Here is a 13,080-nt window from a genome sequence, read left to right as displayed (position 1 = left end):
TGCTCTTCTCTTATTCTTCTCTTTCTTATTCTGCTCTTTCTTATCTTCTCTTTATTCGTCTCTTTCTTAGTCTTCTCTTGCTTATGTCTTCTCTTGTCTTAGTCTGCTCTTCTTATTCGTCTCTTCGTATTCTTCTCTGTCTTATTCTTCTCTTTCTTATTCTTCTCTTTCTTATTCTTCTCTTTCTTATGTCGTCTCGTCTCGTATGTCGTTCTCTTTCTTATTCTTCTCTTTCTTATTCTTCTCTTCTCTTAGTCTTCTCTTTCTTAGTCTTCTCGTTGCGTATTCTTCTCTGTCTTATTCTTCTCTTTCTTATTCTTCTCTTGCTTATTCGTCTCTTTCTTATTCTTCTCGTCTTAGTTCTTCTCTTTCTTATTCTTCTCTTTCTTATTCTTCGCTTTCTTATTCTTCTCTTTCTTATTCTTCTCTTTCTTATTCTTCGCTTCTTATTCTTCTCTTTCTTATTCTTCTCTGTCTTATTCTTCTCTTTCTTATTCTTCTCTTTCTTATTCTTCTCTTCTTATTCTCTTTCTTATTCTTCTCTTTCTTATTCTTCTCTTCTTATTCTTCTCTTCTTATTCTTCTCTTTCTTATTCTTCTCTTCTTATTCTTCTCTTTCTTATTCTTCTCTTTCTTATGCTGCTTTCTTTCTCTTCTTATTCGTCTGCTTTCTTAGTGCTTCGCTTCTTAGTTCTTCTCTTTCTTATTCTGCTCTTTCTTAGTCTTCTCTTCGTCGTATTCTTCTCTGTCTTATTCTCTCTTTCTTAGTCTTCTCTTTCGTAGTCTGTCTCTTTCTTAGTCTTCTCGTCTCTTATTCTTCTCTTTCTTATTCTTCTCTTCTCTTATTCTTCGTCTTCGTCTTATTCTTCTCTTTCTTATTCTTCTCTTGCTTATTGCTTCTCTTCTTATTCTTCGCCTTCTTCGCTGCCTCCTCTATAGTATACCCTCAATCAGTCTTTCTCTAGTAGTAATCCCCCCTAGTCTCCTATGCCACACACACCTCTCCCTCCTCGTGCTGCTCCCCGCGCGCTATCCCTTCACCAGTAGAGGCCCCCCCCTCTCCTGCCGTTGCAGATCCCTCGCTTCGTCTGCTTGTCTCGCCCTCTCTCCTCCCCTCTCCACCTCCTCCACCACCCTCACTCCCTCCCTTCTCCACCACCTCCTCTCCTCCCCCTCTCCTCCACTCCTCCACCTCCCTCTCCTCCACCTCTCCTCCCTCCACCTCCACTCTCCACCTCTCCTCCTCCTCTCCTCTCCACCTCCCTCACCCTCCACCACCTCCCTCTCCTCCCCTCCCTCTCCTCCACCTCCTCTCCTCCACCTCCCTCTCCTCCACCTCCCTCTCCTCCACCTCCCTCTCCTCCACCTCCCTCTCCTCCACCTCCCTCTCCTCCACCTCCCTCTCCTCCACCTCCCTCTCCTCCACCTCCCTCCTCTCCACCTCCCTCTCCTCCACCTCCCTCTCCTCCACCTCCCTCTCCTCCACCTCCCTCTCCTCCACCTCCCTCTCCTCCACCTCCCTCTCCTCCACCTCCCTCTCCTCCACCTCCCTCTCCTCCACCTCCCTCTCCTCCACCTCCTCTCCTCCACCTCCCTCTCCTCCACCTCCTCTCCTCCACCTCCCTCTCCTCCACCTCCCTCTCCTCCACCTCCCTCTCCTCCACCTCCCTCTCCTCCACCTCCCTCTCCTCCACCTCCCTCTCCTCCACCTCCCTCTCCTCCACCTCCCTCTCCTCCACCTCCCTCTCCTCCACCTCCCTCTCCTCCACCTCCTCCTCCACCTCCCTCCCTCCACCTCCCTCTCCTCCACCTCTCTCTCCTCCACTCCCTCTCCTCCACCTCCCTCTCCTCCACCTCTCTCTCCTCCACCTCCCTCTCCTCCACCTCTCTCTCCTCCACCTCCTCTCCTCCACCTCCCTCTCCTCCACCTCCCTCTCCTCCACCTCCTCTCCTCCACCTCCCTCTCCTCCACCTCCCTCTCCTCCACCTCCCTCTCCTCCACCTCCCTCTCCTCCACCTCCCTCTCCTCCACCTCCCTCTCCTCCACCTCCTCTCCTCCACCTCCTCTCCTCCACCTCCCTCTCCTCCACCTCCCTCTCCACCTCCTCTCCTCCACCTCCTCTCCTCCACCTCCTCTCCTCCACCTCCCTCTCCTCCACCTCCCTCTCCTCCACCTCTCCTCTCCTCCACCTCCCTCTCCTCCACCTCCCTCTCCTCCACCTCTCCTCTCCTCCACCTCCCTCTCCTCCACCTCCCTCCTCCTCCACCTCTCTCTCCTCCACCTCTCTCCTCCACCTCCCTCTCCTCCACCTCCTCTCCTCCACCTCCCTCTCCTCCACCTCCCTCTCCTCCACCTCTCCTCTCCTCCACCTCCCTCTCCTCCACCTCCCTCTCCTCCACCTCTCCTCTCCTCCACCTCCCTCTCCTCCACCTCCCTCTCCTCCACCTCTCTCTCCTCCACCTCCCTCTCTCCACCTCCCTCTCCTCCACCTCCCTCTCCTCCACCTCTCTCTCCTCCACCTCCCTCTCCTCCACCTCCCTCTCCTCCACCTCCCTCTCCTCCACCTCCCTCTCCTCCACCTCCCTCTCCTCCACCTCCCTCTCCTCCTCCACCTCTCTCTCCTCCACCTCCCTCTCCTCCACCTCCCTCTCCTCCACCTCCCTCTCCTCCACCTCCCTCCTCTCCTCCACCTCTCCTCTCCTCCACCTCTCCTCTCCTCCACCTCCCTCTCCTCCACCTCCCTCTCCTCCACCTCTCCTCTCCTCCACCTCCCTCTCCTCCACCTCTCCTCTCCTCCACCTCCCTCTCCTCCACCTCCCTCTCCTCCACCTCTCCTCTCCTCCACCTCCCTCTCCTCCACCTCTCCTCTCCTCCACCTCCCTCTCCTCCACCTCCCTCTCCTCCACCTCTCCTCTCCTCCACCTCTCCTCTCCTCCACCTCCCTCTCCTCCACCTCCCTCTCCTCCACCTCCCTCTCCTCCACCTCCCTCTCCTCCACCTCTCCTCTCCTCCACCTCCCTCTCCTCCACCTCCCTCTCCTCCACCTCTCTCTCCTCCACCTCCCTCTGCTCCACCTCCCTCTCCTACACCTCCCTCTCCTCCACCTCTCTCTCCTCCACCTCCCTCTCCTCCACCTCCCTCTCCTCCACCTCTCCTCTCCTCCACCTCCCTCTCCTCCACCTCCCTCTCCTCCACCTCCCTCTGCTCCACCTCCCTCTCCTCCACCTCCCTCTCCTCCACCTCTCTCTCCTCCACCTCCCTCTCCTCCACCTCTCCTCTCCTCCACCTCCCTCTCCTCCACCTCCCTCTCCTCCACCTCTCCTCTCCTCCACCTCCCTCTCCTCCACCTCCCTCTCCTCCACCTCTCTCTCCTCCACCTCTCTCTCCTCCACCTCCCTCTCCTCCACCTCTCCTCTCCTCCACCTCCCTCTCCTCCACCTCCCTCTCCTCCACCTCTCTCTCCTCCACCTCCCTCTCCTCCACCTCCCTCTCCTCCACCTCTCTCTCCTCCACCTCCCTCTCCTCCACCTCCTCTCCTCCACCTCCCTCTCCTCCACCTCTCTCTCTCTCCTCCACCTCCCTCTCCTCCACCTCCCTCTCCTCCACCTCTCCTCTCCTCCATCTCCCTCTCCTCCACCTCCCTCTCCTCCACCTCCCTCTCCTCCACCTCTCCTCTCCTCCACCTCCCTCTCCACCACCTCCCTCTCCTCCACCTCCCTCTCCTCCACCTCCCTCTCCTCCACCTCCCTCTCCTCCACCCCTCTCTCCTCCACCTCCCTCTCCTCCACCTCCCTCTCCTCCACCTCTCTCTCCTCCACCTCCCTCTCCTCCACCTCCCTCTCCTCCACCTCCCTCTCCTCCACACCCCTCTCCTCCACCTCTCTCTCCTCCACCTCCCTCTCCTCCACCTCCCTCTCCTCCACCTCCCTCTCCTCCACCTCCCTCTCCTCCACCCTCTCTCCTCCACCTCCTCTCCTCCACCTCCCTCTCCTCCACCTCCCTCTCTCTCCTCACCTCCCTCTCCTCCACCTCCCTCTCCTCCACCCCTCTCTCCTCCACCTCCCTCTCCTCCACCTCCCTCTCCTCCACCTCTCTCTCCTCCACCTCTCTCTCCTCCACCTCCCTCTCCTCCACCTCTCTCTCCTCCACCTCCCTCTCCTCCACCTCTCTCTCCTCCACCTCTCTCTCCTCCACCTCCCTCTGCTCCACCTCCCTCTCCTCCACCTCTCTCTCCTCCACCTCTCTCTCCTCTACCTCTCTCTCCTCCACCTCCCTCTCCTCCACCTCCCTCTGCTCCACCTCCCTCTCCTCCACCTCTCTCTCCTCCACCTCCCTCTGCTCCACCTCTCTCTCCTCCACCTCCCCATCCTCCACCTCCCTCTCCTCCACCTCCCTCTCCTCCACCCCTCTCTCCTCCACCTCCCTCTCCTCCACCTCCCTCTCCTCCACCTCTCTCTCCTCCACCTCCCTCTCCTCCACCTCCCTCTCCTCCACCTCCCTCTCCTCCACCTCCCTCTCCTCCACCTCCCTCTCCTCCACCCCTCTCTCCTCCACCTCCCTCTCCTCCACCTCCCTCTCCTCCACCTCTCTCTCCTCCACCTCCCTCTCCTCCACCTCCCTCTCCTCCACCCCCCTCTCCTCCACCTCTCTCTCCTCCACCTCCCTCTCCTCCACCTCCCTCTCCTCCACCTCCCTCTCCTCCACCTCCCTCTCCTCCACCTCCCTCTCCTCCACCCCCCTCTCCTCCACCTCTCTCTCCTCCACCTCCCTCTCCTCCACCTCCCTCTCCTCCACCTCCCTCTCCTCCACCTCTCTCTCCTCCACCTCCCTCTCCTCCACCTCCCTCTCCTCCACCTCCCTCTCCTCCACCCCCCTCTCCTCCACCTCTCTCTCCTCCACCTCCCTCTCCTCCACCTCTCTCTCCTCCACCTCCCTCTCCTCCACCTCCCTCTCCTCCACCCCCCTCTCCTCCACCTCTCTCTCCTCCACCTCCCTCTCCTCCACCTCTCTCTCCTCCACCTCCCTCTCCTCCACCTCTCTCTCCTCCACCTCCCTCTGCTCCACCTCTCTCTCCTCCACCTCCCCATCCTCCACCTCCCTCTCCTCCACCTCCCTCTCCTCCACCCCTCTCTCCTCCACCTCCCTCTCCTCCACCTCCCTCTCCTCCACCTCTCTCTCCTCCACCTCCCTCTCCTCCACCTCTCCTCTCCTCCACCTCCCTCTCCTCCACCTCCCTCTCCTCCACCTCCCTCTCCTCCACCTCCCTCTCCTCCACCCCTCTCTCCTCCACCTCCCTCTCCTCCACCTCCCTCTCCTCCACCTCCCTCTCCTCCACCTCCCTCTCCTCCACCTCCCTCTCCTCCACCCCTCTCTCCTCCACCTCCCTCTCCTCCACCTCCCTCTCCTCCACCTCCCTCTCCTCCACCCCTCTCTCCTCCACTCACCGTGCTCCACCTCCCTCTCCTCCACCTCCCTCTCCTCCACCTCCCTCTCCTCCACCTCTCCTCTCCTCCACCTCCCTCTCCTCCACCTCTCTCTCCTCCACCTCTCTCTCCTCCACCTCCCTCTGCTCCACCTCCCTCTCCTCCACCTCCCTCTCCTCCACCTCTCTCTCCTCCACCTCCCTCTCCTCCACCTCCCTCTCCTCCACCTCTCCTCTCCTCCACCTCCCTCTCCTCCACCTCCCTCTCCTCCACCTCCCTCTCCTCCACCTCCCTCTCCTCCACCTCTCCTCTCCTCCACCTCCCTCTCCTCCACCTCCCTCTCCTCCACCTCCCTCTCCTCCACCTCCCTCTCCTCCACTCCCCGTGCTCCACCTCCCTCTCCTCCACCTCCCTCTCCTCCACCTCCCTCTCCTCCACCTCCCTCTCCTCCACCTCCCTCTCCTCCACCTCCCTCTCCTCCACCCCTCTCTCCTCCACTCACCGTGCTCCACCTCCCTCTCCTCCACCTCCCTCTCCTCCACCCCTCTCTCCTCCACCTCCCTCTCCTCCACTCCCCGTGCTCCACCTCCCTCTCCTCCACCTCCCTCTCCTCCACCTCCCTCTCCTCCACCTCCCTCTCCTCCACCTCCCTCTCCTCCACCTCTCCTCTCCTCCACCTCCCTCTCCTCCACTCATCGTGCTCCACCCCCCTCTCCTCCACCTCCCTCTCCTCCACCCCCCTCTCCTCCACCTCCCTCTCCTCCACCTCTCTCTCCTCCACCTCCCTCTCCTCCACACACCGTGCTCCACCTCCCTCTCCTCCACCCCCCTCTCCTCCACTCACCGTGCTCCACCTCCCTCTCCTCCACCTCCCTCTCCTCCACCTCTCTCTCCTCCACCCCCCTCTCCTCCACCTCCCTCTCCTCCACCTCCCTCTCCTCCACCTCTCTCTCCTCCACCTCCCTCTCCTCCACCTCCCTCTCCTCCACCTCCCTCTCCTCCACCTCACTCTCCTCCACCTCTCCATCCTCCACCTCCCTCTCCTCCACCTCTCTCTCCTCCACCCCCCTCTCCTCCACCTCCCTCTCCTCCACCTCCCTCTCCTCCACCTCTCTCTCCTCCACCTCCCTCTCCTCCACCTCCCTCTCCTCCACCTCCCTCTCCTCCACCTCTCCATCCTCCACCTCCCTCTCCTCCACCTCTCTCTCCTCCACCTCCCTCTGCTCCACCTCCCTCTCCTCCACCTCTCTCTCCTCCACCTCCCTCTTCTCCACCTCCCCATCCTCCACCTCCCTCTCCTCCACCTCTCTCTCCTCCACCTCTCTCTCCTCCACCTCCCTCTGCTCCACCTCCCTCTCCTCCACCTCTCTCTCCTCCACCTCTCTCTCCTCTACCTCTCTCTCCTCCACCTCCCCATCCTCCACCTCCCTCTCCTCCACCTCCCTCTCCTCCACCTCCCTCTCCTCCACCTCTCTCTCCTCCACCTCCCCATCCTCCACCTCCCTCTCCTCCACCTCCCTCTCCTCCACCTCTCTCTCCTCCACCTCCCTCTCCTCCACCTCCCTCTCCTCCACACCTCCCTCTCCTCCACCTCTCTCTCCTCCACCTCTCTCTCCTCCACCTCTCTCTCCTCCACCTCTCTCTCCTCCACCTCCCTCTCCTCCACCTCCCTCTCCTCCACCTCCCTCTCCTCCACCTCCCTCTCCTCCACCTCTCTCTCCTCCACCTCCCTCTCCTCCACCTCTCTCTCCTCCACCTCCCTCTCCTCCACCTCTCTCTCCTCCACCTCCCTCTCCTCCACACCCCCCTCTCCTCCACCTCTCTCTCCTCCACCTCCCTCTGCTCCACCTCCCTCTCCTCCACCTCTCTCTCCTCCACCTCCCTCTCCTCCACCTCCCTCTCCTCCACCTCTCTCTGCTCCACCTCCCCATCCTCCACACCCCCCTCTCCTCCACCTCTCTCTGCTCCACCTCCCTCTGCTCCACCTCCCCATCCTCCACACCCCCCTCTCCTCCACCTCCCTCTCCTCCACCTCCCTCTCGTCCACCTCCCTCTCCTCCACCTCTCTCTCCTCCACCTCTCTCTCCTCCACCTCCCTCTCCTCCACCTCCCTCTCCTCCACTCACCATGCTGCGCCTCCCTCTCCTCCACTCACCATGCTGCGCCTCCCTCTCCTCCACTCACCATGCTGCGCCTCCCTCTCCTCCACTCACCATGCTGCGCCTCCCTCTCCTCCACTCACCATCCTCCACCTCCCCATCCTCCACTCACCATGCTGCGCCTCCCTCTCCTCCACCTCCCCATCCTCCACCTCCCTCTCCTCCACTCACCATGCTGCGCCTCCCTCTCCTCCACCTCCCCATCCTCCACCTCCCTCTCCTCCACTCACCATGCTGCGCCTCCCTCTCCTCCACCTCCCTCTCCTCCACCTCCCTCTCCTCCACTCACCATCCTCCACCTCCCTCTCCTCCACTCACCATGCTGCGCCTCCCTCTCCTCCACCTCCCTCTCCTCCACTCACCATGCTGCGCCTCCCTCTCCTCCAGCCTCTGTCTCAGCTGCTGGTGCTGCTCCTTCAGCCTGTCCAGCTCCTGTCTGTTCCCTGAGCCCAGGTCCTGGAGCCTCCTCACCAGCCCCTCCAGACGGTCCCTCTCCACGTACACGGCCCTCGTCTCCGCCTTCAGCTCCTTCGCACCGCTGAAGTCATTACCTGCACCAGAAGAAGAGCACACAGGAAATGAACACAGTTGACTACGCCGCCCGTCCACGGAACGACCATTAATAGCTCCATAAGATGTGACTTGATTTCGTTAGCCCCATAGCATCATCGCCTATGTCACGCTTCACTTGTGGTCAGCCGAGCCATCTTTGTATGTAGTGTCAAAAATGCCCTATGTCAAAGAGATGACTTGGGGTAGATAGTGATTTTGGAATGTAACAAGCATTCTGATAGGCTGATGGCATCATAATTCATCTGTGCAATAACGCACAGTGAATCAGCAGTGTTAGGAGAGTAGAGTTAGGCAGATATCTTGATTTGGCCAAAATATGACTTAGGCTATCCTATGATAATTATGCTATGAGGCTAACGATTTGAAGGAAATTAGGTAAATAAGGGAGCAGCATAGGAAGTGTTGGAGGTGTTGGTGGATGGTGTGTTAGGTACCTGAAATGGCAGCAAGCTTGGCTTCATGGAGGGCCAGAAGCTGTGTCTCAGTCTGGCTGACTTTCCTCCGCAGACTACTACCCAGTCTCTGGCTCATGACCGCCTAGAAAAGAGAGGGCAAGGCCGATAAGATAACTACAGCGACAGAGAAAGGTAGGTTAGCTCACCATAGCACCACAACTCTTTAAAAAAAAAGCTCTGACAGCCAGAGAGCCTAGAAAAGAGAAGGGAAGGCCAATTAGTAGTAGTAGACGTGATTCAAATGAGACAGATATATGTGTATATCAGTATACAGATACACTGCCATATATCATACCTCCACTATGATTGGAAATTAAGTAGTGTCCAGTTGTGGAATTATATTTAGCAGTAACGATATTCAGAGTCTGGGGCAGTTGTTATGCTCTCTGCCCTGCTGACTGTGCAACGCAGGACAGCTGTGAAAGGAGACGGACCAGGGAATGTTCAAGTTTCTGTTCACACCTAAGGCTTCCCTGTACATTCCATGGAATTATACATGGTCCTGACCAGGGACCAGGGAAAATGCCTGGTCAGTCGTGTTCACACATAAGCCGACACAGGAAATTGCATGGAATCTACTGGGGAGGCTCGTATGTGTGAAAGGGATTTAAGATAACTACAGCGACAGAGAAAGGTAGGGTAGCTCACCATAGCACCACAACTCTTTAAAAAAAAAGCTCTGACAGCCAGACAACTCATTTTAAATTCCCTGTGCCTGCATTTCCTTTTTTTGTTTCTCACTTCGCATTACATTTTTACAAATCCCACACTTTTTCTTTCTTTAGCAGACCCCTGAATGCTAATGGCGATACCTTGTCTGTAACCTTTACGGAGAGAGTGGCTCGCCTTTCATGTGGTGAGACGGGGGGGGGATGTGGAAATCTCCATAAAGGATGCCATTAGAAATGTCAGAGGGGACAGAGAGGCCCTGGGGGTCGGTCAGGGACCCTGGGGGGGCTGAAGGCCTCCAACACAGCCACCTGCCCCCCCCCCCGCGCGCCCCCACTCCCACTCTGACCTTTGAACCCGTGTGTATGAGAATGTATTCTCTTTGAATTACAGACCAGCGTGATTCCGATGATGCAATTCCTACTTGTGTGGAACTATTCTCTGTCTTCAAAGTGTTGCGTGGCGCAGTTTTTCCGAAAGCCTTTCCTCCTGATTTAGACAGTGCTTTCCTTTGTGTTTTAACACTAGAACAGCCATGGTGGGGTCATTTGACCCAATGAGTAATCTTTATATCTGTGCACTCGATCAAATTTCAGGACCCACTTATCCTAGATATGTGCTTTCTACCACCCAGTATCCTTACATTTTCAAAATCACATCAGGATAAGCTAGTATGAAGCTATTTTGCAGTTTTTCTGTGTAGGAGGCAGGCTAATTTAGAAGATGGCCAACTAGTGGTCGTTGTGTGTAAATAGTAGCTTTCCACTGTAAAGACTATGGTCATTTGACCCCCGAGGCGGCTCTTATAGCAGGTGCAAACAAGGGACACTTTCTGTGAGGCGTACATTATTTGAGTGAGATTTCAAACACATGACACACAGTCTAGAGTTTGAGATTCCTCAGAAATTAGCACTTTCATTGCCTGCCTCATTCACACTACAACAGTGTCCTCCGTAAATCGATCGACATGAATAAATCAAAATAACTTTGGTGTCTGCGTCAACCACTTATTTCAAATGTGGAGAGATGATGGAGCTATATGACTTTGTAGTGCAACATCATTATAGAATACTGCTTCCTCAAAAGCGTACATTTTGAGACCCAGCCAGACGCACCATTGTTCAGTCATCTGATGCTGGGTTTCTAGAGGGCGATGTGACATTGTAGTCCTATCTCTTGCAGCCCCCCCACCCCCACCCCACCCCCACCTCGCCCCCACCTCGCCCCCACCCCCCATCACCAGCAGTGAGACATCGCTGCTGCTCCTGGCCGTCTCCCACCACACAGATCTGTGTCTGTGGATCAGTGTGTGGTGTGTGGTGGAAACACCCCCTCCCCTGACAAGATCTTTCTGATAACCGGCACGCATACACGCCAGAGAGGAATGCATATGCACAGTCATACACACACAGGAAAATATACACACACACACACACACACACCATAATACTTGCAAACCCAAATATGCAGAGGAACAGTCCCACACAGACACTGATACATGCACACACACACACACACATGCACGCACACACACACGCACATACACACACGCACGCGCACACACACACACACGCGCGCACACACACACATGCACACACAGACAGACACACACACACACACGTGCACACACACACGCACACACACACACACACGCACACACACACACACGTGCACACACACACACACGCGCGCACACACACACATGCACACACAGACAGACACACACACACGTGCACACACACACGCACACACACACACACACATACACAAGCACACACACACACACATGTACACACAGACACACACACACACACACACACACACACACGCACACACACACAGTTAGGCCACATGAGAGCCTAAAGCTATGGCTGGTAAAGTGGCAATTTTGTGATGCTCACACAGCCCCAGGCCATCTAATATAGTTGCAAAGTCTTGTGGGACAGAGAGGCCTGGGTGAGTGTGAGACACTGACAAGTCAAGGTGACATCTCCCCCCCCCCCCCCTCCCCCCGCCTCCCCCCCGCCTCCCCCCACACTCCCCCCACACTCCCAACCATCCAACACAGACAAACTCAGAGCAGGATCAAATACAGAGACTGACAATCTACATCATTATCATACTGGCATGCTTTACTTAACACTCTGAGAACAACAGTCACCAGTCACTACACATCTCTGTGTTCATTCACTATTCATAGCTGTTATGGGCTCATCGGGGGGGAAGGGTTGAGTTTCTGTGGTATATACATTATACATACGGTATCAGGGTCATAGTGACAGTTTTCCACAGGCATTAGGCTTTGATTTTTTTTTTACACCTATCCTATTACACGCTTACACGCATAGTCATGCACACTCCTACCCATACACATACACACTGATACGCAGCACATTTGTGTAAAGAATGACAAAACTGTATTCTGATTGTATCTTGTATGTTCTTGTGTATCATATGCTCTTTGTATGTTTCTCAGTGTATGTTCTTGTGTATCATATGCTCTTTGTATGTTTCTCAGTGTATGTTCTTGTGTATCATATGCTCTTTGTATGTTTCTCAGTGTATGTTCTTGTGTATCATATGCTCTTTGTATGTTTCTCAGTGTATGTTCTTGTGTATCATATGCTCTTTGTATGTTTCTCAGTGTATGTTCTTGTCTTTGTTGTTCTTCGTCTACCAACGAGGACCACGTTGAAAACAAGTGTTTCAGTTACGCTTTTAAGTGCTATCCTCTGGGATGTACTGTCTGTGTTTATTACCCAAATAAAAACCAATCAATCAATCAATCAATCAATCAACAGAGCCTTACTTTGGCGGTGGCCTCCTTGACAGACAGACTCAGCGCCTGCTCTTCTTCCTGGAGTCTAGGGAGGAAGAGGAAGAAAATGTCAATGACATCACATGACACCACAATCTAAAGCCCAATTTATGCTTCTGCGTAAAATCGACGGCGTAACCTACGCCGTAGCTTGCATAGGCCCGCGTAGGCTACGGCGTAGCTTGACGCGCACCTCTCCAAAAATGTAACTACGCGGCAGTGCCTATGCAACCGTAAGCTCTGTGATTGGTCCGCTTGGTTGCGTCACATGATTCCGACTTCTATGTCCGTTTCGCATCGCAGCGAAACCGGCATATTTGAAAGATGGATCAGGTGGAAGAGGGAGGGAGGGAGGGAGGGAGGGAGGGAGGGAGGGATGGATGGATGGATGGATGGATGGATGGATGGATGGATGGATGGATGGATGGATGGATGGATGGATGGATGGATGGATGGATGGATGGATGGATGGATGGATGGATGGATGGAGGGAGAGAGAGAGAGAGAGAGGCTCGCTGAGGAGATCCGTAGATATGTACATCTGTACGACCCCTCTTCGCCGGACTACAAGGACAGTCAGATGACCGCCAATTCGTGGAGAGAAATCTCCAGGAACATGGGTCTGGACGCCGCGGTGTGCGCCAGAAAATGGAAAAATATGCGTGACAAATACGTCAGAATTAAGAAAACACTGGCCAAGAAGAGTGGCGATCCAGGCGGTGGCCAGAAAGTGCCAGTGTTCTTCATTTTTCTTTCCTGGCTGGCTCCGCACATAAAACACCGGACGACAGAGTCGAACTTTGGCGACAACACGGTAAATATAACGTTCTTTGTATCCTGTATGTACCTTGTATGTTTGCACCTGTTGCACCTGCGTGTAAGCTAGCTAGTCCCATGGCTAGCTAGCCTACACGCTAGCCAGCCTACACGCAGGTGCATGGGAAACACAACAAAACACCATGCATAGAACGTTCTTTGTATC

General features: G+C 56.0%; 1 protein-coding gene across 1 annotated transcript in view; it reads right to left on the bottom strand.

The window, feature by feature from the left end:
- disc1 (DISC1 scaffold protein) overlaps window positions 1–13,080 on the bottom strand; it is a gene marked incomplete at both ends in the record, with an annotated part of 71,074 nt that overhangs the window by 42,046 nt on the left and 15,948 nt on the right. Inside the window, one exon of the mRNA XM_080548791.1 lies at window positions 12,090–12,144. Coding sequence (XP_080404917.1) covers window positions 12,090–12,144 — 55 coding nt within the window. The remainder of the gene's footprint in view (window positions 1–12,089; window positions 12,145–13,080) is intronic.

This window comes from Nansenia antarctica (assembly GCF_963989245.1).
Source record: "Nansenia antarctica genome assembly, chromosome: 1".
Lineage (NCBI taxonomy): Eukaryota > Metazoa > Chordata > Actinopteri > Argentiniformes > Microstomatidae > Nansenia > Nansenia antarctica.
The sequence above is the reverse complement of the archived record's forward strand: the minus strand, read 5'-3'. Positions and strand labels throughout refer to the sequence as shown.